Source organism: Vipera ursinii (genome assembly GCF_947247035.1).
Source record: "Vipera ursinii genome assembly, chromosome: 6".
NCBI lineage: Eukaryota > Metazoa > Chordata > Lepidosauria > Squamata > Viperidae > Vipera > Vipera ursinii.
Window position 1 is genome coordinate 7,738,745 of NC_139515.1, and position 25,951 is coordinate 7,764,695.

Consider the following 25,951-nt stretch of genomic DNA (forward strand, 5'->3'; position numbering starts at 1 on the left):
AATCTATTAGATACCGAGAGAATGATGGGTTGGCTAATGGAAAGAGCTTTGGAGGAGGAGGAAGGGGGGGGGCGCAGAGACACCCCCACCCCCAAACCGGAACCCAAGTCCAGAAAACTCGCCCCCTCCCCTTAGGAAAAGATCTCTTCCACCACCCCAGCAGTCCCCCCCCCGCCCGCATCTTACCCTCTTCCTAGATCTCTTCATAGGGCCGCCCCCCCTTTCCCTTCCGACGCCTGTGATTGGTCGGGACGGGCGAGCGAGGGGGGGGGAGAGGGAGGGAGAGGAAAGCCCCTCCTCTGAGCTGCTTCAATGGGAAAACTCGCTCGCCGGAGTTTCAGTTTGTCTGCAGGGCGAAGCGGCCGGACCCCGACGGGGCTGGAGAGCGGCCGAGAGAGACCCCCAGCCCACCCACCCGTCCGGGAACCGGCCAGGAAGCCAGCAGAAGCCGCGGAGAGGATTGCAAAGGGGCGGCGAGCGCGGGGAGGGGGGGTGGTGGTGGTAAGAAAGCAGAGAGGGGAACCGGAGTGACTTCGGATTAAAAGAGGAGGCTGGAAGAGGATTTGCCAAAAGCAGACGTGGGGTTTGGCAGCCGGCAGCCCCAGCTGGCGCGTCTCCTGGCTCGGCTGGCCACCAGCTGGGGAGGGAGGGGGGGCTCCGGACTTGCCCTGCCCCGCTTGGAGTCCCCTTGGGTGGGGGCCAAGAGGAGGAGGAGGAGGAGGAAGGCAGCCGCCGGCCAAAGATGAGCCAGCATGTCTGACAAAATGTCCAGCTTCCTCTACATCGGCGATGTGGTCTCGCTTTACGCCGAGGGCTCGGTCAACGGCTTCATCAGCACCCTGGGGTAAGGCGCGGGGAGGGAGGGAGGGAGGGAGGGGGTGGGTGGGTGGGTGGGTGTCGGAGGGGCTCTGCGGGCCGACCCCCTCCGCTCGCTTTCCCTTCTTGGGAGCCCGGCTTGCGAAGAGGAAGAGCGGGCCGGGCGAGGGAGGTAAAAATAAAAATAAAAATAAAAAATAAAAATAAAAGCCCCGTACAGGAAGCAGAGCCCGGGCAGGGGTTTGGGGGTGCCATCAGAAGAGTCGCTTGCAGGTCGCTAAGCGAGGCGCGGGAAGGAAACATCAGAACGGTGCAACCCCCCCCTTCCCCTCTCTTCCCCCCTCCCGCCTTCCAGCTACTTCGCCGAACAATAGATATAGGGTCTTTTGGTTGAGCAGGGGGTTCGACTAGAGGACCTCTAAGGTCCCTTCCTCGTCGGTTAGTCTAGGATGCCGTGAGGGTCTCCTGGTTGAGCAGGGGGTTGGACTAGACTAGAGGACCTCCGAGGTCCCTTCCTCGTCGGTTAGTCTAGGATGCCGTCAGGGTCCCCTGGTGGAGCAGGGGGTCGGACTAGAGGACCTCCATGGTCCCTTCCTCGTCGGTTAGTCTAGGATTCCGTCAGGGTCCCCTGGTGGAGCAGGGGGTCGGACTAGAGGACCTCCAAGGTCCCTTCCTCGTCAGTTAGTCTAGGATTCCGTCAGGGTCCCCTGGTGGAGCAGGGGGTTGGACTAGAGGACCTCCAAGGTCCCTTCCTCGTCGGTTAGTCTAGGATTCCGTCAGGGTCCCCTGGTGGAGCAAGGGGTCGGACTAGAGGACCTCCAAGGTCCCTTCCTCGTCGGTTAGTCTAGGATTCCGTCAGGGTCTCCTGGTGGAGCAGGGGGTCGGACTAGAGGACCTCCAAGGTCCCTTCCTCGTCGGTTAGTCTAGGATTCCGTCAGGGTCTCCTGGTGGAGCAGGGGGTCGGACTAGAGGACCTCCCAGGTCCCTTCCAACTCTGTTCTTCCGTTAGGGACCCCTCTGCACCTTTGGCAGAGTTTTGACTTCGCTCCGGCCTGCCAGCTTCTCCTCCACGTGGCCGGGGCAAGTTGGGGTGTGCCAGATCAGAACCCCATTTGGGCTCAGCCGGTCTCCGGTTCTCGCTTCCTCCTCTCCGTCCCGAGAAGCCCAGTTGTGTGTGTGTGTGTGTGTGTGTGTGTGTGTGTGTTCCGGGTGCTCGGGGCTGTCGAGCCCCGGAGGTTGCCGGTTGCGAATTTGTCCTGGAAGATCCCTGCAACCTTGTGCCTGCCGTGTGTCGACTTTCTGCCCGGAGGTGGCCTGGCGAGGCAGGAAGTTTACAGCAGGCGGCTGGGATCTGCTGCCACCTGTCCCAGGTGAGAGGCAGGTGGGCGAGGCGCATCCCCAGAGGGATCCTGGACTGTGGTCCCCCTCGGTGGATGCGGATGCGTTTGCCTGGGAGGGAGGAGTGGGGGGGGGCTTAGACGGAAGAGGAGGGTGGGACCAGAAGCAAGGGGTGGAAGGAAGGTCATTAAAGAGAGATCCCAACCTGGAATTAAAGAGGAATTTCCTGGAAGTGAGAACAGTGAATCCGTGGGATGCAAGCCCTCCCCCCCTGCCACTTTCCAGCTACTTCACTGAACAATTAACCAGCGGAACGGCTTGCCTCCAGAAGTTGTCGGTGCTCCATCATTGGAGGTTTTTAAAGAAGAGATTGGACAGCCATTGGTCTGGAAAGGTCTAGCGTCTCCTGCTTGAGCAGGGGGCTGGACTAGGAGACCTCCACGGTCCCGTCCATCTCTGTTGTTCTATTGAGTCAGAGAAGGGGCATCTTTCACGGGCAAAGGCTGATCCACTTATCCACCTTATTGCCATCCATGCAAAATGGACTAGATAGAAGACCTCCAAGGTCCCTTCCACCCTATGTCTCTATGATCTTGGGCAAGGGGTTGGAGTAGAAGACCTCCAAGGTCCCTTCCACCCTGTGTCTCTATGATCTTGGGCAAGGGATTGGACTAGAAGACCTCCAAGGTCCCTTCCACCCTGTGTCTCTATGATCTTGGGCAAGGGGTTGGACTAGAAGACCTCCAAGGTCCCTTCCACCTTATGTCTCTATGAACTTGGGCAAGGGGTTGGACTAGAAGACCTCCAAGGTCCCTTCCACTCTATGATCTTGGGCAAGGGGTTGGACTAGAAGACCTCCAAGGTGCCTTCCACCCTGTGTCTCTATGATCTTGGGCAAGGGGGTTGGACTAGAAGACCTCCAAGGTCCCTTCCCAATGCTGTTACAGATAGCCTTCGGCTTACAGCCACAACTGAGCCCAGAATTTCTGTTGCTAAGTGAGACATTTGTTAAGTGAGTTTTGCCCCATTCTACAACTTCTCTTGCCACTCTCTTTAAGGGAGTCACTGCCGTTGTTAAATAAGCAACACCGTTCTTAAGCGAATCCAGATTCCCCATTGACTTTGCTTGTCAGAACGTTGTAAAAGGGGATCAGGTAACACACACACACACACACACACACACACACGGACACTGCAACTGTCATAAATATGAAGCTCTTGTCAAGCCCCCGAATCACGTGACCACGGGGATGCTACAATGGTCGTAAGTGTGGGAAAAGGTCGTAAGTCACTTTTTCAGTGCCGTCACTGAATGAACTCTTGTAAGTCGAGGACTATCTGTATCCTGTGATTCTGACTTGGCCCCAGATTAAATCCTGAGCTGACAGGATGCTGAGCAGGGACCTCTGTGGGAAAGGAAGGCCCTGACTGGCTTAGGAGGGACAGTTGGTGTCACTTTTCAATTTCCACTTGATGGTCCTAGGAGACGCGGGCTGCATAATCTATTCACATTTAGAAATAATATGTGATATGTGGGGGATTTTGCCCTGTTATTGATTGCTGGAGTTTCTTAAAAGGAGGTCCAAGAAGGAAAAAATTGTGTAATATGCAGGAATAGTCCTCAACTTACAACAGTTCGTTTAGCGACTGTCCGAAGTTAAAATAGCACTGAAAAAAGTGACTTGCAACCATTTTTATACTTATGACTGTTGCAGCATCCCTAGGATCACGTCATCAAAATTCAAACGCTTGGTGACTTGTCTCGTATTGACGGCGGCCGCAGTGTTCCCGGGCTCACGTGACTCCCCCTTTGCAAACCTTTTGACAAGCAAAGTCAGTTAACAACCGTGTTACCAACTTAACAACTGCAGCGATCCGCTTAAAAAAGATGACAAGAAAAGTTATAACATGGGGCAAAACAAATGTCTCACTGAACAACGGAAACGTTGGGACTCAATTGTGGTCGTAAGTCAAGGACAACCTGTACAGCATGGGGTTGGGTTGGTTTTTGTTTTTTTTTCTGTCTAAGTAACTCATTCACCCAGGTCTGGTAATTCATAATATTGTGACTTGCCTATGGGAACAAACATCAAGATTTTCACTCCCCTGAAGCTGGTTCCCTTAAAAGGATAGGGCCCTTCTCTTCTGGAATGTTCTTTTTTTTCTCGTCCGCCAGCTTTTAAACCAGGCTTGTGGGGGACCTACAGGGCTACTAAAAGATTGGAGCCCGCCATTTAACAGAATCGGAAGGGACCTTAGAGGTCATCTAGTCCAACCCCTGCTCAAGCAGGAAGCCCCACACCATTTCAGACAAGTGGTTGTCCAATCTCTTCTTAAAAACTTCCAGCGTTGCGGCACCCACAACTTTGGCTTGAGGATTCCTTCTCTGGTGTGTGTGTGTGTGTGTGTGTGTGTGTGTGTGTTTGTGTTAAACTCCCCAAATCTCTTCCAGCTGCTCTCCAAAATGCAACACAGGTGTCAGCTTGGGAGACTTGGTTTGCAAGCTCCCTTGCCAGGCTTTGCGAAGGGCTTGTGTTTGTGTTTGTGTCTGTGCGGTACACTAGCCTGCTAAAGATCCCACTCTGACACACTCAGCCTGTCACTGCTTTATGATGCAATTTTACCAGTTATCAGAGTGAAAATCTGGTTCAGGGGAAAACCAATTCGGGGGTGAGTCATTCCAGGGTAAGAATTGCTGTGAAGCTTCAGATGTGTGTGTGTTGGTGTCGGTCGCTTACACTAGCTTGCACTTGGTGATCGGCCTGGGTTTTCCGAATTCTGTTTGAGCAAGGTTGAGCTGTCCAACTTTATCCAGCATGGAATATAACCTCTCTCATTTGCTTCCAGCCAGGAAGAAGGCAGCTAATTAAACTACAGTTGCTTGGCCTATTGACTACAGCTAGTTCTCGACTTACGACCACAATTTACCCCAAAATTTCCCTTGCTAAGCGAGACGGTTGTTAAGGGGGTTTTGCCCCATTTTACGACCTTTCGTGCCCCGGTTGTTAAGCGAATTGCTGCCCTTTGTGAAATGAACCTGGCGTCCCCGTTGACTTTGCTTGTCGGAAAGTCTCAAAAGCGGATCACATAACCCCAGGACACTGCAACCGTCATAAATACGAGTCAGTTGCCAAGCACCTGAATTTTGATCATGTGACCACGGGGATGCTGCCATGCTTTTGGGTGCTGTTGTAACTTCCAACAGTCACTAAACGAACGTTTGCAAAGTCAAGTCTGAACTGGCAGCCCTGTCCGTTGCTGGCTTCGCTCCCAAACCAGAACTGGAAAAGAACAACAATTTATCGTGAATTACAGCTCGGCATTTATTTATACTGCCAATTTCAACCGTGCAAATGCCTGGGTGTATGCAAATAATCCTCGACGTATGTCCACAACTGAGCCCCAAATTTACGTTGCTAAGTGAGAGATTGGTTAAGTGGGTTTTGCCCCATTTTATGACTTTTCGGGCCACAGTTGTTAAGTGAATCACTGCGGTTGTTTAAGTTAGTTGCCAAGTGAATCTGGCTTCTCCACTGACTTTGCTTGTCAGAAGGTTGCAAAAGGGGATCGCGTGACCCCCGGGACACAGCGACCGTCATAAATATGAGTCAGTTGCCAAGCGTCTGAATTTTAATCACGTGACCCTGTGGGGATGTTGCAAGGGTCGTAAGTGTGAAAAAGGTAATAAGTCACTTTTTTCCCAGTGTCCTTGTTAACTTTGAACAGTCGCTAAACAAAGCGTTGTAAATTGAGGGTTTGGAAACCTTGTCTGTGTCTGGCTTCTCTTCCAAGGCAGAAATAGAATAGAAAAGCAATTTATTGTGAATTATAGCTCGGTATTATAGATCAGTGGGTTAGGACGCTGAGCTTGTCGATTAGAAGGTCGCAGTTTGGCGGGTTGAATCCTGAGTGCCGCGTAGCAGAGTGAGTGCCTGTTACTCGTCCCAGCTTCTGCCAACCTAGCAGTTCGAAAGCACGTAAAAATGCAAGTAGAAAAATAGGGACCACTACGGTGGGAAGGTAACAGCGTTCTGTGCGCCTTTGGCGTCTAGTCATGCCGGCCACGTGACCACGGAGACGTCCTCGGACAAGCGCTGGCTCTTCGGCTTTGAAACGGAGATGAGCACCGGCCCCTAGAGTCGGAAACGACTAGCACGCATGTGTGGGGAACCTTTACCTTTACTATTTATTTACGCTGCAGATTTCAGCTCTGCAGACACTCAGATGTGGCTGTCACCTGCTCCACGTGGCTGGCTGGCTGGCTCACTTTTTCAGCCTGTGAACGTGGCGTGTGCTACAGGACAATTTACAGATGCAGCAGTCAAAGTATCAAAGCCATAAAAGTGCAAGGCGGATTTTTCATTGGGAAGCAGGTTCTTGCTAAAAGTAAACAGGATTATCAGAGAGAAAATTTCTAACCGAGGCTTTCTCCTTAGATGCTAGCTTTCTCTCTGGCTGGAAAACCGTGTTGGGGGGGGGAAATAAATCTTAAGTTTCTTCCAGCACTCTAGACACAGTTTGTGAAATGTTTGCAGCCTGTGACAATAATGGGAATCCTCCCGAGGCGCCTGGGTCTGACTTTCAGGAGCCATCTTGCTCTGTTAATTAGCTTTGTGTTCAGTTTGTGGTTTATTTAGCCTCGTTTGTTAAATGAACCGGAACTGGCTAGCGTCACACAACCCTGGAACCAATCTATGTCTGAATCTGGTCTTCATATATCCTGCAGCTAAGCCAAAATTGAACAAAGCCCACTATGTCTTGGCATAAAGCGTGAAGTTGACTTCCATTTAGCACTCAATGGACAACCAAAGCTAAATCTAGACTGGTGTTTCTCCAACTTGGCAACTTTAACCTGGCTGGTGAATTCTGGGAGTTGAAATCCACCTATCCATTTCAGAAATGTTGAAATTAACAGATCATATTTACAGGTTTAGATTTCTCGCTCTCTCGTGACTTGTTATCTTGGCACAGAGATGGTCCACTCTTCTTCAAAAAATGCACATAGTTAGTTGTCTGCAAGCAAATATTTGGCATCGCAAATAATGTTCTGATTCTACAAAATGCAGATTTTTTTAATAATCCGACTGAGGATATGTCTGCCTTTGGGAATAGGCCAGATCAGGAAATAATTGACTAAGACCCTGGAATTTGTTGCAATATATAACGGCAGTCTTTTAAAACGTGACAAAGATAAACTTCGTAGATAGCATTGTTTAATGCAAGCATTGAAGTGTCTCTTAAAAAAATATATCAATGCATTCTTACTTGGAAATGATCCCGAACATGGTTGATTACTCTCAAGGAAATATTCCTAGGATTGGATTGCACACATATTTTAATTGAAAATGGGTTACCTGATTCGCTTATTTGAAATTCTGCCTCCAGTGGGACAGTGTCGCAGTCTATTTATTCTTTTGCCATAAAATATAATTACTTTGAAAGCAGTAATAGCGACAACATTCCTTTAATAAGAGAAGGAATTTGATGCAATTGCATGGAACCGATAAATTTCTGAAAGCTGTTCAACCTGTAAACTTTGGATTGAACAGATTTGATTGAAATCAATGCAATTCTAGGAAGCTGATTAAACACACTGCTGTACTAAGTGTGTTAAACTATGTTTTTTTAGCCTTCCAAACCTGATTTTAATGGCCTACAAACAGAATGCAGACCTTTCAAAAATCCACTTAAGTGACAGCTTAACTTTGCAGATGGTCGTAGCTTAAATAAGAATCTCCTTTGGAACATAATTTGAAGATTTCATACCCCCTTTTAAAAAGCAACTTGCAAACAATGAGTGGGTGAATGAGGCAGTGATGATTAAGGATAGTGTAACTTTTAGTGTCACAGTGACAAAAAATAAGCCTTGTTTTGCATGTTTCACTGACAATGCTATGCTGGTTGTCGTTTTCCTTTCTAATATGTAAGATAGTCCTTGACTTACAACTAATAATTTTGTGACCGCTCAAAGTTACAACAGCACTGAGAGAAAGGGCGCACGACCATTTTTCACACTTACGACCGTTGCAGCCTCCCCTATGGTCATGTGATCAAAATTTGGATGCTTGGAAACTGGCCTGTACTTATGACGGTGGCAGTGTCCCTGGATCACGCGATCGATCCCCTTTTGCGACGTTTTGACCAGCAAAGTCAATGGGGGAAGCTAGAGTCGCTTAACAGCCGTGTTACTAACTTAACCGTTGCAGTGATTCTCTTAACAACTGTGGCACGGAAAGTCGTAAAGTGGGGCAAAACTCACTGAACAGCCGTCTCTCTCGGCAACGGGAAGTTTGGACTCGGTTGTGGCCGTATGTTTGAGGACTAACTGTATATTGCATCTCTCGTAGCCGGGGCAGTAGTTCACTTGAGAGAAACTGTAGGAAAAAACCCCCCACCAAGTCTGTGTTTACAATCTTTTTATAAATCTGGCACTGTAGCAAAGAAGGCTATTTCATTTTCCTCTGCTTGGTGGAAAACCTCCCAAAGGTTCTTAAGATTTTTATCCCCAAGTTCCAAAGCAAACATAACGCTCTCATCCGCTACTAGTTAGTGGAAGTGGCTCACGGATTATTTGAATCACCAGCCTCGGGTTGATTTATTCTGACACAAAACAGCACCGCCCAGCGGGAGAGAGTCTTGGCGACATGGAACAAGGTGAAATTCCAGGAGTTGCACAAGGAAACCTGGCTTTCCTGCCCTGGATTTTAGCGGATAGCCGTACGTAACCTGTGAAAATGTCCAGTCAATCAATCGCATAGGTATACACGTGTAAAGAGAACAAAGACCGTCTTTTCTGATTCCAGGAATAATTTTCAAGAACCGCTGCAATGTGCATATTACTTTGATCTTTTCTTTCTTAAATATCCTGTTACGCTTCCTCACCAGAAGGTGCTCCGAGGAAGCGCAGGTGGTCCTTTATAGTGCAGCAGTTCACATAGCGACCGTTCAAAGTTGCGACGACACTGAAAAAAGCGCGGCTTAGGACCGTTTCTCACACCTGCGACGCTTGCAGCCTCCCCTCGGTAATGTGATCAAAGTTCGGACACTTGGCAACTGACTCATATTTATGACGGTCGCAGTGTCCCGGGGTCACGACATCCTCTTTTGCCACCTCTTGACGAGCAAAGTCAGCGGGGAAAGCCGGATTCACTTAACAACCGTGTTACTAACTTAACAACTGCAGCGGTAGAAAGGTCACAAAATGAGGCGAAACTCCCTTAACAAACGTCTCACTGAACAACAGAAATTTTGCGCTCAGTTGTGTTCGTAAGTCGGGGACTACTTTGGTAGTTTGCAAAAGAACAATTAAAACCGTGGGTTGTTGTAACTTTTATTAATATAAGTGAAATATACACTGATTAAAAAGGATGTTATCTCTATAAGATAGATAAGAAGTACAGTATTTCTACAATGCATGAGATAAAATATTGGGATGGCACACCTAAATGGGAAAATTTGGATGTTTAGATGACTTGGCATATGAAGAAATCATGAATGATAAGAAATGGGTTGAAAGTAAGGGAAATTAAGCTTACACAAAAATTACGAAAATAGGATGCACGGTGAACTAATGAGAAGAGGGTTATAAGAATAATATAAGCTGAAAAAAACTGCTATACATAGAGATTATTGTTTGTATAAATTTAAAAAATGCATATATTTAATCCTTTATATATTGAAAATGGAAGGGATGTGGTGGCTCAGTGGGTTGGGACGCTGAGCTTGTTGATCAGAAGGTCGGCAGTTTGGCGGGTCGAATCCCGAGTGCCGCGTAACAGAGTGAGCACCTGTTACTCGTCCCAGCTTCTGCCAATCTAGCAGTTTGAAAGCACGTAAAAAATGCAAGTAGAAAAATAGGGACCACTACGGTGGGAAGGTAACAGCGTTCCGTGTGCCTTTGGCATCTAGTCATGCCGGCCACATGACCACGGAGACGTCCTCGGACAAGCGCTGGCTCTTCGGCTTTGAAACGGAGATGAGCACCGGCCCCTAGAGTCGGTGTGCGGGGGAACCTTTACCTTTACCTTTATATTGAAAATATTAAGAATTACGTTTTGTTTAAGGTTGACGAAGGAGAATACGAATGGGAGAAGGGAAGATCAAAAGAAACATATTTTTAATTAATATACTAATTATGGAATTATCAAATTCAATCATTACTGATTGTTAATTCATTATTATTGTCTCTTTTTTTTCCTTATTAAAATATAAACCAAGAAAACAGAGAAGGTGATTTTTTTTTCTTGGGGCGGGGAAAAATGTTTTAGGCCAAGTTTTGCTTGCTTTTGCTTTGGGCAGGTCGACAGTTGAAAGAGAGGTTTTAAAGAGAGAGAGAGAGAGAAAGAAAAGGAAAAATAAAGCTTCCTGTGCTTGGTAGGGCAGTGGCACCAATTAACATAGCCAGCAAAAAGGCCTTTGATTGCAGGATTTGAGTTTTAGCAAGAATCCTGGCCTGGTCTTTGCACTTTGGTGGGGAAGGCTGCGGAATGCAACTTATCCTGATCTCCTTTCCCTTCAGACTGTATTTTACAATGCGGCTGTTAATCGCCTGTCTTGTAGAGTAGGTCTGCCCTCCGCCCTTAAACTGCTTCTGTCCTATATACCCTTGGGTCTTAACCCAGGAAGTCCTCTCTACACAGAGATGTTTAGGAGCGGTTTTCAAGGAATTCAGCCAATATGAATGACAGCCAGTTTGGTGTAGTGGTTAAGACAGAAGGAGAGAAACTGGGAGAGTGTGAGTTCTAGTCTTAGTTTAGACACAAAGCCAACTGGGTGATCTTGGGCTAGTATCTCTCCCTCTCTCAGCCCTAGGAAGGAGGCAATGACAAACCATTTTTGAAAAATCTTGCCGAGAAAACTGGAGGGAATTCTATCTATTATCTCTCCTATCCTATCCTATCCTATCCTATCCTATCCTATCCTATCCTATCCTATCCTATCCTATCCTATCCTATCCTATCCTCTGTCTATCATCGCTCTATCTCTCTCTTTCTCTCATCTCTATATATCATTTCTGTCATGTTACATGAGAAGATAACAACCCTCTATCTAAATTCTTTCTTTCTTTCTTTCTTTCTTTCTTTCTTTTTCTTTTTCTTTTTCTTTCTTTCTTTCGTCTATTATCTTTCTATCATCTCTTTATCTATTTATTATCTCTCTATCATTTCTTTCTTCTATTTATCATCTCTCTATCATTTCTTTCTTTCATCTATCTATCTATCTATATCTATCTATCTATCTATCTATCTATCTATCTATCTATCTATCTATCTATCTAATTTCTCTCTCTCTCTCTCTCTCTCTCTCTCTCTCTCTCTCTCTGTATCTATCCCAACATACATTTTCTTACATACTACATTTTATCCAAGGTTTGAGAGTCACTGCCCTTTCGGAGTCTAGAGAACAGAGATCTCTTTAACATGGATTATGGTTACCAAACCAAACCAAAATCCCATTGTGGTTGAATGAAGGTTGGCTTGTCATTGAGATGAGGTGGGGATTTACCCATTTGATGCAACTTTGAGGGTTTGCATGACACCAAATCGTACATAAACCACTTGGGTTGAGTCCGTACACTATAATAATCCCAAAATGTGGTTGCCGAATTTACGGTTCATTGTCTAGTGCGGTGCTCCAGATGGGGTTAATTGAAGTTAATGATCATAATTCAAATAGCTGTGGATAAACATACTGTGAAGACAGAGTCACTGAGTTCATAACAAGTGCAAACTGATGTCATGAGTAACTTACTTAAAATTTAAGAAAAAGCTTCCTTCAGGCTTGCCCGTATTTAAACTGTTGTATGCAAACATTGAGGCAGCTTTGGTCAAATGGCATATTTCAAGAAATCCCTAACTAAACAAATTGACATAGCTTCTACATGGCACAAAATTAAACATGACACCTTTCAACAGTTTGGAACACACACACTTAGTATTGTTGTGCAGCTGCTTACAGATTGAAAATATGAAAATGATTAATATGGCAGGGGCAGGAATTTGGAAGCCCTTCCAGCTAGTGCTTGGTAGAACTAACATGCTCAGTTGGGATATATTATGTCTAGAGCATTCCCACAATCCATTTATTTTATTTATTATTTACTAAACAAATTCATATAGCCACTCACACATACTGGTTACTATTTTGTAAGTAATTAATGGTGGTGAACATACCTAATACTCATTCTTCCTACCATTTTTCCCATAACAACAAACCTGGAAGGTGGATTGGATTAAAAGAGAGTGATTGGCCCAGAGTCACACACCTGGCTTTCATGCTTAAGGTGGGACTAGAACTCCCAATTTCCTGGTGATTGGCCCACCCACCTGGCTTTTATGCCTAAGGCAGGACCAGAACTCCCGATTTCCTGGTGATTGGCCCAGAATCACCCACTTGGCTTTCGTGCCTAAGGCAGAACTAGAACTCCCAATTTCCTTTCATGCCTAAGGCGGGATTAGAACTCACCAAGTTTTGGTTCCTAGTCTTATGCCTTAAGCACTACACCCAATTGGCTTTCAAGATCAATATCAGATCCTAAAAACATCCTTCATCATTGCTTTGAAATTTAGTCCTGTTTAGGATCTCACAAAACTGTGAGTTTGTGTGTAAAAACAAATGCGAAGGAGCACCTGGTTGGCATTTAATTTTGTCTTATCTCTCAGCTGGAGGTTTGTTGATCATAAACAGAATTAGGGACAAAGCTCTCAAATTGGAAAATGATGTGTCCCCCTAGGATATTATGTTCAGGTACAAGGGTGTTATCCTTTTATTTATTTCTGTTTATTTAAAAGGTATGTGCCTGACTGTAGCCAAAGGGCCAAGGACATTAATTGTTGCCAGACAAGTTAAGTTTTGCCATCAAAGATCCTGGAATGGAGTTATTTATTTAAATCAGGGGTCTTCAAACTTGGACCTTTTATGACTTGTGGACTTCAGCTCCCAGAATTCTTCAGCCTGGCTGATGAATTCTAGGAGCTGAAGTCCACAAGTCATAAAAGGGCCAAGTTTGAAGACCCCTGATTTAAACCTTCAGTCCCCAAATCAAACACATGAAGGCTGTTATCAAATCAACTTCGCTTATTCAGCTCAGCTGAACCATTCGTAGTATAATGTCCACATATAAACCACTCCCATTGTTCTATGGAAGAGAAAATAATTCTCCGTTAAGGCAGTAAATCCTCAGAAATCTAAAAAAAAAATTATTAAAATATTCTACAGTCATGATTGCTGGAGGAAACTCTGGTCATACTTAAATTTGGTAGTCAATTTTTGTGTTATACATAGTTCCCTTTTTATTTTATTACATTTATTATTATTTATTTTTGATTGATTAATCAGTCACCCATCTCAGCAAGTGTCTCCGGGCAGTAAGCAATCTTAAAATAATTTAAAAAAAGAAATTCCCATTAGAAATGCAAAAAAATAAATTAATTAAAATACATCGCAACTGAGGAAGAAGTCACTATGGATGGTGGTTCGCATAACTCGGAGATAGGAACCGATTTTATGATATGTTCATTGTTTGAGTTTTTGGACATAGACTTTTGAACTAGCACCATAAAACAATTGAAATTTGGGTTGTTCAGACCCTCTGGAATTTTTGCCTTTCTCTTCCTGACTGAGCAAGCAAGATTCAACCAGCACAACAGCTTGTTTCTGTCTCCTCACCCTGACATTTTGATTCATCGCTGTAGAGACTGCGAAACTTAAGATCCTGAAACCTTTGGCCATATTTTAAGAGCTTGGCTCTCCTTGCTCTTTTGAGTAGGTTCGGAGCAGAGGATGTATTCATTCTGTTTATTATAAGCTGCCAAAAGTTAATTGTTGCTTAAACAAAGCTGAGAGCTCGCAATTCTATAAGGAAGACGGAAAGGAACAGAGACGCTGGGCTTCAGCAGCAGCTTTAAATACATTTTGTAGCTGTGGCTAAACTTCGTTAACACTGTAATGGACTTCTCAGTAAATCTGGCCAGGATTGAAGCTGTATGTTACATTGTTCTCGGCTAATCCTCCTGTGTGGCTTAAAATTAGTTCTTTCTGCTCCAGCAAATGCGGTTAAAGGGTTATGTAATATATGTTGTGTGTTCTGTAATGCTATTAATGAAACACAGTTGTCCAAGTTTGGTGCCAAACGCAGATCAAGAAGGGGATCATGAATGCCTGCATTGTGTGATCTTGGAGCTTTGTGGGATTAATCGCAGAACGATAGAATTGTACAATTGGAACGTAGTGTAAGGCTCTTCATATTCAACCCTGTCTGGTCTTCAAGAAAATAATTTAAACTGTCGCAGTCAGGCAGCTGTCCAACCTCTTTATTAAAACTTCCAGAGATGGAGAATACACAGGGTAATTATTCTATGGCTGGACAATTCTTATCGTTGGGAACATGATACTTAAATAAAACCTCATAATTTTAAAAGCGTGCTGCTAACAAAATTCAGGAAGTTCTCGGTTTATGACGAGTCCCAAATTTCTGCTGCTAAGCGGGACAGTCATTAAGTGAGTTTTGCCCCATCTTACGACCTTTCTCGCCACAGTCCTTAAGTGTATCACTGCAGTTGTTCAGTTAAATGAATCCGGCTTCCCCGTTGACTTTGCTTGTCAGAAGGTCGCAAAAGGGGATCGCACAACCCCGGGACACCGCAACCATCATAAATATGAACCAGTTACCAAGCATCCGAATTTTGATCGCATGACTGTGGGGATGCTGCCAGGGACGTTAAGTGTGAAAAAAAGGCCGTAAGTCACTTTTTTCAGTGCTGTTGTAACTTTGAACGGCCACTAAACGAACGATGGTCAACCTTGGATTCCCTGTAGTGCAGAATTTGGCTGATATTGTTGAATACATCAGCTTAGCTGAATTTTCCAAATTTTCATTTCCCGGTACACATATGCCAATCATATATAACAACAACAACAACAACAACAACACCATCAAACATCCACATCTGCCTATCCCAGGTCCTTGGTAAGGACCTGATAGGTAAACAAAAATGCCAAATCCAGTCTGAACATCTGTCTGACTAATAAGTTGGAAGGGAACTTGGAGGTCATCTAGTCCAACCTCCTGCTTAGGCAGGAAACTCTATTCCATTTCAGACAAATGGCTGTCCAGGCTCTTCTTAAAAACTTCCAGTGTTGGAGCATTCACAGCTTCTGGAGGCAGGTTGTTCCACTGGTTAATTGTTCTATCTATCAGGAAGTTTCTCCTTAGTTCTAGGTTGCTTCTCTCCTTGATTAGTTTCCATCTGTTGCTTCTTGTCCTGCCTTCAGGCGCTTAAAGACAAGAAATGGAAGAGACTTGCAACTTACTCACATTTTTTTTCCTAATTTAGGCCTGAGTTCTTTATCCTCAGGTGGACAGGCAATGTTTAATGTTCACAAAACATTACAACAATGCAAAAGCCCTTGAAACAGCCCAGTGTCTTCAACACCCAAAGCAACCACTTTTATGAGTTTCCCCATATCATCTGGGCAAGTGTGCGCAATGCAAAGAAATCACATCCACTAACACTGCTGCTTGGGTGGATGTCTGCAAGACAAAAACAAAAACAATTTTTTTTGGTTTTGTCACCCTGTGAATACTAGCTTCTGAGCAAGCAAGCGTTTTGAACGTGAGGGGTACACCACAACAGATTTGACAATAGGGCTCCAGTTTCCTTAACCAAGTTGGCATTTTCACATCAATTAACCTGAAAGTGAAAGGTTAAATATAAACTACAGAATAGGCGGTAGATTTTTTTTTTAATCCCATTTACATCCCGCCCTTCTCCGTAGACTCAGGGCGGCTTACAATTTAAAGCACAAACCAATGTGCTTAGCAATAACCTTCATTCTATGTATATGCCTGCTTATTATTAGGGCTTTTGCCCCCCCCCCCAAGCGGCATTATTACAAAGTCAGCTTATTGCCCCCAACAATCTGGGTCCTCATTTTACCTACCTCGGAAGGATGGAAGGCTGAGTCAACCTTGAGCCTGGTGGGACTCGAACCTGCACTAATTGCAGGCAGCTGGTGTTACTTAAGGAGGCATCAGCCCACTGCTCCACCAAGATTATAAAATTAGAGGCCCTCTGCCATGATTTTGTGTGTAAGGGAGAGAGTGAGTGAAAGAGAGGGGGAGAAAGAGAGTTTAAGACTGTAGGAAGTCAGATTTAAAACCTTTCTCGTTCTTTCTTTTACGATTGTTTAAACCGTAAGGTAATTTTACAAGCTGGAGGAGTTTTGATCGCATGGAAGTTTTCTCTGGCACATTTTTTAAGATTTTTATGCGCCCATTACATTTTGCTTTGGGGAATGAGTCAAAGGACTAGCAGGCAAATGCATTTCTCTACATATGGTTATAATAAGCGAGCCCCAAATAAGACTTTTGGGGCAGTGCCTGGCGATTGATGTCAATGGTGTTGTGTCTCTTGCGTAATGTTAGGATTGATGGCCTGCACTAAGTGGATTTATTTAAACAATGTTTAGTTTGCCGTTCATCAAAATAATACCGTGTCTAATGTGTCTGGGTGCTTAGTAGCAGGCCCAAATATTTCTGTGTGGCTTGGAAAAATGCTGGTTGTGGGTTTTGCTGAAAGCGTAGTGAAAAAACCAGCAAAACTGGCTTTGGGTGACAGGAGAAATATGCATACCCTAGGAAACAGCGACTTTACAATGCCTCCTAAGAGAATCTGAATTACACTGTTCACTGTTTTTATGGGTTGTAGATAGGAAAGACAGTATCAGCGCGATAAAGACAGGTGTCCTCAACGATTGAGCCAGTAGATACAGCCACTGAACAGCTAAAATTGGATGCAGTCCCATTCTTACCAATGCCCTGCTATAAATGCTTGCATTTAGCATTTTAATGGGAAAACAAATCCTTCCTAACAGCCCTTCATCTTAATCCCAATGTTTATGTTGATGTGTCTTCCTTGATAAGATTGGACCCCATCCTTACATTTTGTTCTGTAGGCAATTTCAATATTTCAATCTCAGTATTTATTTTTGATAGAGGTTTAAATGCCCATGCTCCAGTTCCTTAATAACTTTTGTCTTTTTTCCCTTCCTTCTAGCATTTTTATCACAAGTGCGGGACCCGCTTTTCTGGATCAATGAGTGTTGATCCATTGGTGGTGACAACAATTGACCAATTGGCTTCTAATCTAAGAGTGGTGGCCCAAGGTCACCCAGTCATCCCTAGAACTCATTGTTTTCTGATGATTGGCCCAAAGTCACCCACCTGGCTTTCATGCCTAAGGCGGGACTAGAACTCTCAGTCTCCTGTTGATTAGTCCAAAGCCACCCAACTGGCTTTCATGCCTAAGGTAGGACTAGAACTCTCAGTCTGCTGGTGATTGGCCCAACGTCACCCAACCGGCTTTCATGCCTAAGGCAGGACTAGAACTCTCAGTCTCCTGGTGATTGGCCCAAAGCCACCCAACCAGCTTCCATGCCTAAGGCAGGACTAGAACTCTGTTTTCCTGCCTTGACTTCTTTCCTTTAATGGAAAACAGAGATTGTGTAGTAGGGGGATGTGATATGATAAAACCGCGTAGCTGAATCAGCCACACAATAGCAGTGACTGTGTTTCGTTGCCACTGAAAACGAGAAGGTCAGTTCCGAATAAGCCTCCAAATTCCCTAACCCTATGGCCAAATTTGTAGAGTAGTAAATCCTCTTTTAAGTTGAATCTCGCAGGATTTTTTTCTTCTTATTTTCATTTAGCATTCAGTTTCCTCGTGCAGAGGTTTGTTGGGAGCCAAGTAAATATCATACATTAAGGTTAGGTAGAAATATTTCTCTGTTCCTCTCTACTTAATGCCTCTTTGTTGTACTGGAGAATAAATTTTGGGATACGCTTCATTGCAGCGTGTAACAAATCCCCAAAATAACAGAATAATAGAATGGGAAGGGACCTTGGAGGTCTTCTAGTCCAGGGCTTTTCAACCAGTGGTACGGGTACCACCTGTGGTCCATTGGCACCTGGCAGGTGGTACGCGACCATCCTAGAAAAGAGGTAGCGGGGGAGGGGAATGAGCTGAACCGGTGGCAGCACCGCACAAGCCTGAGCGAGAGACGGCTGGAAGCTGCAGTGCCATCGTAACTTCAAACAGTCACTAAGCGAACTGTTGTAAGTCGAGGACTACCTTCATCCCTTTTTTCCTTTCCTTTTTTTTTTGGTCCTCAAGTTTTTGACACCTTGCCAGGCGACTGGTGGTCCTCAGATGTTGCCATATCCTAAAAGTGGTAGAATGGGTGAAAAGGTTGAAAAGCCCTGGATTAGCCCAACCCCCTGCTCAGGCCATGACTGTCCAGACTCATCATAAAAACCTCCACTGTTGGAGTACCAGCAACGTCTAGAGGCAAGCGGTTCCACTGATTAATTGTTCCCATTGCCAGGAAATTTCTCCTTAGTTCTAGGCTGGTTCTCTCCTTCAATTAGTTTCCATCCGTACTTCATACTTTTTCTATTTGTTTAAGGTTGCTAAGCACAACGCCAAGATAGACACATAATAAAAAATGCTGGCTGGTGTGGTTTTGGCAAGACCAGACATAAATCAAATCCAGCTGTTGCAAATGATTGTCAGGAATAATTGGAAGATGATGTATCTATATTTCCTGCAGGTGTGTGCTGGTTAAAACCTGTTGGGTGCAGTTAATTAAAACTCTTCATAATTTATGTGCCCTTAAAATAGCTTTATTGGGTTTTGTACTTGGTGCTTCGGATGAAATGGACTACATAACAAAAATACTATCTGACGTTCAAGCTGAAACAAGTGCAGCTGAAAAGCGGCCCAGATGTAGTTCTCAACTTACAACAGTTTAGTGACGGTTCAAAGTTACAACAGCACTGAAAAAACGGGGACCTATTAACCTTTCTCACTCTTGCAACCCTTACATCTCTGTGACGGTTGCAGTGTCCCCGAGGGTCACGCGATCCCCTTTTGCGACCTTCTGACAAGCAAAGTCAATGGGGAAGCCGGATTCACTTAACAACCGTGTGTCTAATTTTAACAACTGCAGCGATTCACTTAGCCAATGTAGCAGGAAAAGTTGTAAAACGGGGGTGGGGTGGGGTGGAAACTCCCTTAACAAATTTCTCACTTAGCAACACAAATTCTGGGCTCAACTGTGGTGTTAAGTCGAGAACGACCTGTACCGGTATGAATCTGGTGTATTTCCATACTTTTTTAAAGAAAACTTTTCCCAGTGTCCCTAAGCCTAGTAAGCAGCTGAGTTAAATTTGATGGATCGTGAAAGTAGCTGGAGATATGCCATGCCTGCAGGAGATGTTAAGTTCCTCCGTGTTTTATCGAAAAGAATAAATTCCCGGGATTCTCAGCTAAAAATCATTCATTTAGATTTATACTGAGGTCTGACTGTGGAGCCCTTGGTGCCTTCTAGCTCTACTTGTAGACATTTCATTACCCAACCAGGTAACGTCGTCAGTGCGAGGAAGGGTTGGGTTTGCTGCTTATTTATATGGCTCTATTGATATCAGATTGCTCAGTTTGAATGAGTAACATGAAACTATTAATTCTAAAAAGTGCCTCTGTGTGTGCGTGTGTGTGTGCGTGTGTGTGTGTGAAATATGAAGGAAAGTAAAACAGGAGAAATGCCCAGTTCCCCTTATTGCTAAGCAATATTGCTGACTATGCTCTCTGACTACAAAGCAGCTGATTTTTACTTAGCAACTAAGTTCCTTCTTTGCATAGCATCAGAGACTTGATCAAAACAAGACAGTTTTCCATTCTCCCCCCACACTCCCCCCAAAAAAGTAATCAGAACACAAGAGTTGTACTTCAGAAGAGTTGCTTTGGTGTATTATTTTGGTTGATCGCACGGACATCCAGATGTTTAGACTCGGTTTGGCAATTTTACCATCTCTTGATTGCTTCCTAAGGACCTGGGAGAGGCAGATGTTGTTCTTTGATGGTCTTTTTTAAAAAATTCCATTTATATCCCGCCCTTCTCCGAAGACTCAGGGTGGCTTACAATCTAAGAAGCACAAATCAATGTGCTTAGCAATAGCCTTCATTCTATGTATATGCCTGCTTATTAGGGCTTTCATACACCCCCCAAGCGGCATTATTACAAAGTCAGCTTATTGCCCCCAACAATCTGGGTCCTCATTTTACCTACCTCGGAAGGATGGAAGGCTGAGTCAACCTTGAGCCTGGTGGGACTCGAACCTGCACTAATTGCAGGCAGCTGGTGTTACTTAAGGAGGCATTAGCCCACTGCTCCACCAAGGCTCTTTCTTTAAGGATACTGTTGCAGGATCTCAACCAGGGGTCTTCAAACTTGGCCCTTTCATGACTTGTGGACTTTCAACTCCCAGAATTCCTCAGCCAGCATTGCCTGGCTGAAGAATTCTGGGAGTTGAAAGTCCACAAGTCATTGAAAGGGCCAAGTCTGAAGACCCCCTGATCTAAAACTGTTCCCAATAAAGCTGCTTTTCGCAATTGGCTGATGGGATTTTGTCAATGCCCGTGATGTTCAAGTGGTGTTTTGGGATTGCACCCAAGGCGCCTGTTTCTATTGGACCTCCTTTGCTTTCTTCTGCCACAGTCGTTCTGTTTCTATTTGCAGCTTTGCGTCTTTGGCCATTTTCTCCAGTTCTTTCTCTTCTCTTCTGTTGTCTCCAGGTCCTGCCACATCCACTATCCAGACTTCGTTTGTCTTATCGACAGTTGTTGGAAGTCCAGGGTTTTGTGTCTTTGCGTTCTAATATCCCAGGGCACTTTAGCCTTCTTCATTTTCTGTTTTGTGGTCCCACCAGTTCTTGCTTAGAGCCAAGTGCTATTTCTTGCAGATCTTCCAAGGCACCATTGCTGCTATTTTGTCATGTTGTTGTTGGTAATCAGCCTGTGTGGTCTTCTTGCACCAGCTGATTCGGTGTTCTACTCTGTCTTCACTTTCCTTGCTGTCTGCTGCTGTCTTCTCAATTTTGGCTTTGTATGCATTTGTTCTTAAGGCTTGGCCTTACGCATCCAGAATTAGACCCTCCGTCTCTTTCTTCAACTTTCCTAGTCTTAGCCACTGTCAGGACTTATAATCTGTTTTGCCAGGTGTTTTTTTTTAATGGCCTGACCAGATAATCCTTGGCCATTCCATAATTTTTCCTATTCTTCATTTGGTCTTTCTCGTAGGCCAGTGTTGTGATTCAGGGTCAGCCTGTCGATTCGGCATTTGGGTCGGACGACTCAGAGGAGGAGGAGGGGGGTGTTGGAGAGGTTGCTGAGGGGGTTGGAGAGCTTGCTGATGAGAGCCCTCAGCCAGGCCCCTCCCACCTGGTCACAACGCAGACCCAGCTGTGTGAGCCTGACAGCGTGGATGAAGATGACCCACAGCTGGCCCTGTTCAAGGACGCCCGACGCAGGAGGCAGTCAATCAGGAGTAAACAGAGGAAGGCAATGGGGCACCTCGGAAGGAGGCAGAGAGAAGCCACGCCCTGAACTGTATAAAAGGGGAATGCGTGGGAGGGCTGGTTTGCTGAAGGCAACCGTTTGAATAGTTCCTGTTTCATGGTTCGTGTTTGCTCTCTTTGCTCTGTTTATGTTTTTATGTTAATAAATTTGGCCGGCTTAGTTCCAGCCTCTTGCCTTCTTGTAAAAGGGGTTGTCCCTGCCTTATCTGCAGGGCCGGTAGCAGGCTGGTACAGAACAGCCAGTTTGATCTCTCCAGTATTCAGTAGACCTTCATGATTTACTAGCTTCAGTGCATTTTCTTCACTATCCTTCAGATATTCTACAAGGGCTTTTTTGGTCAATGTCTGGTCTTCGTATCCAGGTCTTCTAGTTCTGCTTGAATCCATTCCATTCTTCCCGTTGTGTATCTACTAGTTGGAATTATCCAGACGTTCATTGCTTTGATATTTCCTCACTGAGTTTAGACTTTAAAGTCTTCTTCACTCTCTTGGGTATATTTAGTACTGGCCTTTTTCTTGACTTTGGTGTGCCTGATGTTGCTAGTTTGAAGGATGCCCAGATGCTTCTTGAAGTGATCTCCCAAAAGTCCTTTTTCCTCCCCAAAAGGCAACTGGACTTTCTTGGATTTTTTATTTTTTATTTTGCTTTGAAAACGTTTCACTTCTCATCCAAGAGCTGAAGAAGCTTCTTAACCCGGGTGAATGAGAAGGTCCGTAGATATTTGTAGCCATCTTCGTCATCCAGATCAGATTTCCAAAGGACGTCTTGATTCCTTCAAGGTTTACAATTTTTCTTACATTGATGGTGATTGTGGCACATTTATCCGGTCCAAATTCCGTGTCAATATCTTGACTGTATATATGGACGGTGTTGAGCAGTGATTTTATTTCAGATGGTGTTTTGTCATGCAGCATCGGCTCATCATGGAAAGGAGGTGGGATGTTTTTCATGTTGATAATACCAATGTCAGTACTGCTGATACAGGAATCAATGCAATGAAAGGCAACAGTAATGACAATGAGTCTCCTTGAAATATTCCTCTCTTGATATTAACCCCTTCCAGTGTTTCACCATTGACCAGCAAGTGTCTCACCATTGACCAGCAACCTGCTGTGATTCAATGTCAGCCTGTGCTCCCAGCAGCTGAGTCTGATGAATCTGAGGAGGAGGAGGAGGAGGAGGGGTTATGAGAGCCTTTGGTGTCAGAGGGAGGTTCTGATGCACTGCAGGACTCTCAGCCTGGCCCCTCCAGTCATGTTCCTCATGAGGCCCAGCTGTGTGAGCACGAGGTGTTGGACTTAGATGAGTCACAGCTGAATCTGTTCAGAGACGTTAGAAGCAGAAGGCAATCCAGCAGAGCAGAGCAGAGAAAATCAATGAGGCAACTCAGTGAGAGGAGGAGAAGGTAGTGAGACTGATAATAAAAGGGGAAGGTGTGGGTGGGGCTGGTTGCTGAAGGCAACCGTTTGAAGACATTCTGAGAGAGTCCTGGTCTGTTCTTGTTACTTCTGTTTAACTCTTGTTTGATATTTTGATTTATTTTATTGAAGGAAATATTCTATTGCTTTTTTGTTTAAACTGTAAATAAATTTGGGTTAGGTTTTTTCCAGCCTATTGACTGTAAAAAGGGAAAAGGGGTTGTCCCTGACACACAAACAGGGCCAGTCGTAGGCTGGAACAGAACACAACCATATCTTCCATGGTGCCATCAATCTTTGCACAAACCTTCTGATGTTTCTACAGTCTCCTGTTATTTCCAGGCATTTGATTATCTGGGGAAATCAGACAGCTTCTTATAATCAAGCCAAGCTGCGATCAAGTTGGTCTTCTAGTTTCATGCTTGGTCACCCAGTCGGCCAAGCCTTTAGACTGTGTTTGACATTTTTATCTACCTATTATTATAAGGAAGCCAGGCTGCCAAAGAACACGATGGCTGGATACTATCAAAGCTGACCCCGGCCACAGCATAGAACAAAGAAGTAACGTGTCATGGCTGCCATTTGGCTAAGCTACGCCTTGCAAGCTGACAGCCTGATATTAGTAATGGGGGGTGGGAAGTTGCTGGGAGCAGGACAAGTAGTATTGAAACCAAGCCACTCCGTCCCGTGAGAAGCAGCAGAGGTTTGGCTGGGGAAAAGGAAAAGGGTTTTTTTTTGGGGGGGGGAGGAATTAGTTTTATTCATTTGTAACACAAAATGTGAAAATACAAAAGCAAATAGTAGGGGACAATAGTAGAAAAAGGAAAAACAAAAACGTTGTGAAGAAAGGGAGGGGAAGAAACAAAAGGCATTGACTCCTGACTCCCTCTGTTGCAGTAAAATCAGACATTAAAATCAAATGCCAACTTTTTACATTTCCATAGTCGTAGGCGCTAGCCATTTCTAGATTGGCAAATCAGCCTAATCGGTAAAACCCAAAATCAAAGTATGATTTTTTTTTCTCCACCTCAAGCAGAAAGTCCAGAAACGGTAGAAACAAAAAGGGCTTAACGTTCTTTTCTTTTATCAGCACAGACGATCTGGCCATCTCTGCTAACTCCGTCAGCTTTTCTAACCCTTCGTCCGTGGTGGGAATCGTGGCATCCTTCCACTTTTATGTACAGAGCAATCTTGCTGCCGTCACCATATTTAGAATCAGAGTTCCAATTCCCCCCTCCCCAGTTCTCTTTCTGTTAGACCCAAAAGGGAAAGTTACCGTATTTTTCGGACCATAAGACGCACTTCCCCCCTCAAAAGTGTGTGTGGGGGGGGAAACGAGGGTGCGTCTTATGGTCCGAAGGTGATCCGTATGGCCAGCCCCAACCTCCGCAAGTGGAAAGCAAGGGAGATCGCCAGGAGCACAAATCGGCACGTGCTGAGAAACGCCGATCTCGCGCTCCTACAATCTCCCTCGCTCGGTTTCAGCTTCCTTTGCTACAAGAGAAAGCAGGCTGAAACGGAGCGAGGGAGATTGTCAGGAACGCGAATCGGCCGATCTCGCACTCCTGCAATCTCCCCCGCTCGCTTTCAGCCTGCTTTCTCTTGTAGGAAGGGAAGCTGAAACTGAGCGAGGGAGATTGCAGGAGCGCAAGATCAGCCGATTCACATTCTTGTCAATCTCCCTCGCTCCGTTTCAGCTTGCTTTCTGCAAGAGAAAGCCAGGGCCCAGGGCTGCCTCTGCGGGTACTGCTCTAACGCGGAGAGGGAAGGACAAAGAGGGAGGGAAGGAAGAAAGGAAGGAAGGAAAGAAGGAAGGGACAATGGGAGAGGGAGAGAGAGAGAGAAAGAGAGAGAGAAAGAGAGACAGGGAGAGAGAGAAGGAGAAAGAAGTAGGGAGGGAGAGAGGAGAAAGAAAGGGAGAGAAAGAGAGAGAGAGAGAGAGAAGGAGAAAGAAAGGGAGGGAAATGGAGAGAAAGAGGGAGAAATAGAGGGAAAGAGAAAAAGAGGGAGAGAAAGAGGGAGAGGGAGAGAAAGGGAGAGAGAGAGAAAGAGGGAGAGAGGAGAGAGAAAGAAAGAGGGAGGGGGAGAGAGGGAGAGAAACAGAAGGAGAGAGAGAAATTAAATTAGTAACATGATTGTTAGGTGAATCTGGTTTCCCCACTAACTTTGCTTGTCAGAAGTTTGCAAAAGGCGATCACATGACCCTGGAACAATGTGACATTATAAATATGAATCAGTTGCCAAGTATCCAAATATAAATCACGTGACCCTGGGGATGCTGCAACGTTCATAAGTGTGAAAAATGGTCATAAGTCACTTTTTTCAGTGCCATCGTAATTTTGAACAGTCACTAAGTGAATCGTTGTAAGTCGAGGACTACCTGTACTTTATCATTTTTTTTCCTTTTTTGGGGGGGTGTCAAGTTTTTGACACCTTGCTGGGCGACTGGTGGTACTCGGACATTGCCTTGTCCTAAAAGTGGTACAATGGATGAAAAGGTTGAAAAGCCCTGTTTTAGTATACCGGTAGTATTTGGTTCAGAATATTTTTTTTCTTGTTTTCCTGCTCTAAAAACTGGGTGCGTCTTATGGTCAGATGCGTCTTATGGTCCGAAAAATACGGTAAGTGCGCGAAAAACCCAGATCCAGCCTTTCTTCTTCTGTAACCACTTTAGCTTTAGTAAAGTATGCAACAGTGGCAAATATCTCTAGCTTGGGTGTAGGCCAGGGGTAGGCAACCTTGGCTCCCAGAATTCCTCAGCCAGCCACACTGAGGGGAAAGGGAGAGGTTTCCAAGCTTAGCCATGCTGGCTCAGGAATTCTGGGAGTTGAAGTCCACGAGTCATAAAAGAGCCAAGGTTGCCTACCCCTGGTGTAGCATGCTTGTGGGTTGGTTTCTGAACATTTCATTACCAGGCTAGGTAACATCTTCAGTGGAGTATAGGGCAGTGATGGCAAACCTGTT

The 25,951-nt window shown here is 45.1% G+C and overlaps 1 protein-coding gene across 1 annotated transcript in view; it reads left to right on the top strand.

The window, feature by feature from the left end:
- Window positions 1-488: 488 nt before the first annotated feature.
- ITPR2 (inositol 1,4,5-trisphosphate receptor type 2) overlaps window positions 489-25,951 on the top strand; it is a 184,393-nt gene continuing 158,930 nt past the window's right edge. The window contains 1 exon segment of the mRNA XM_083366224.1: window positions 489-844. Coding sequence (XP_083222350.1) covers window positions 753-844 — 92 coding nt within the window. The 5' untranslated portion in view covers window positions 489-752.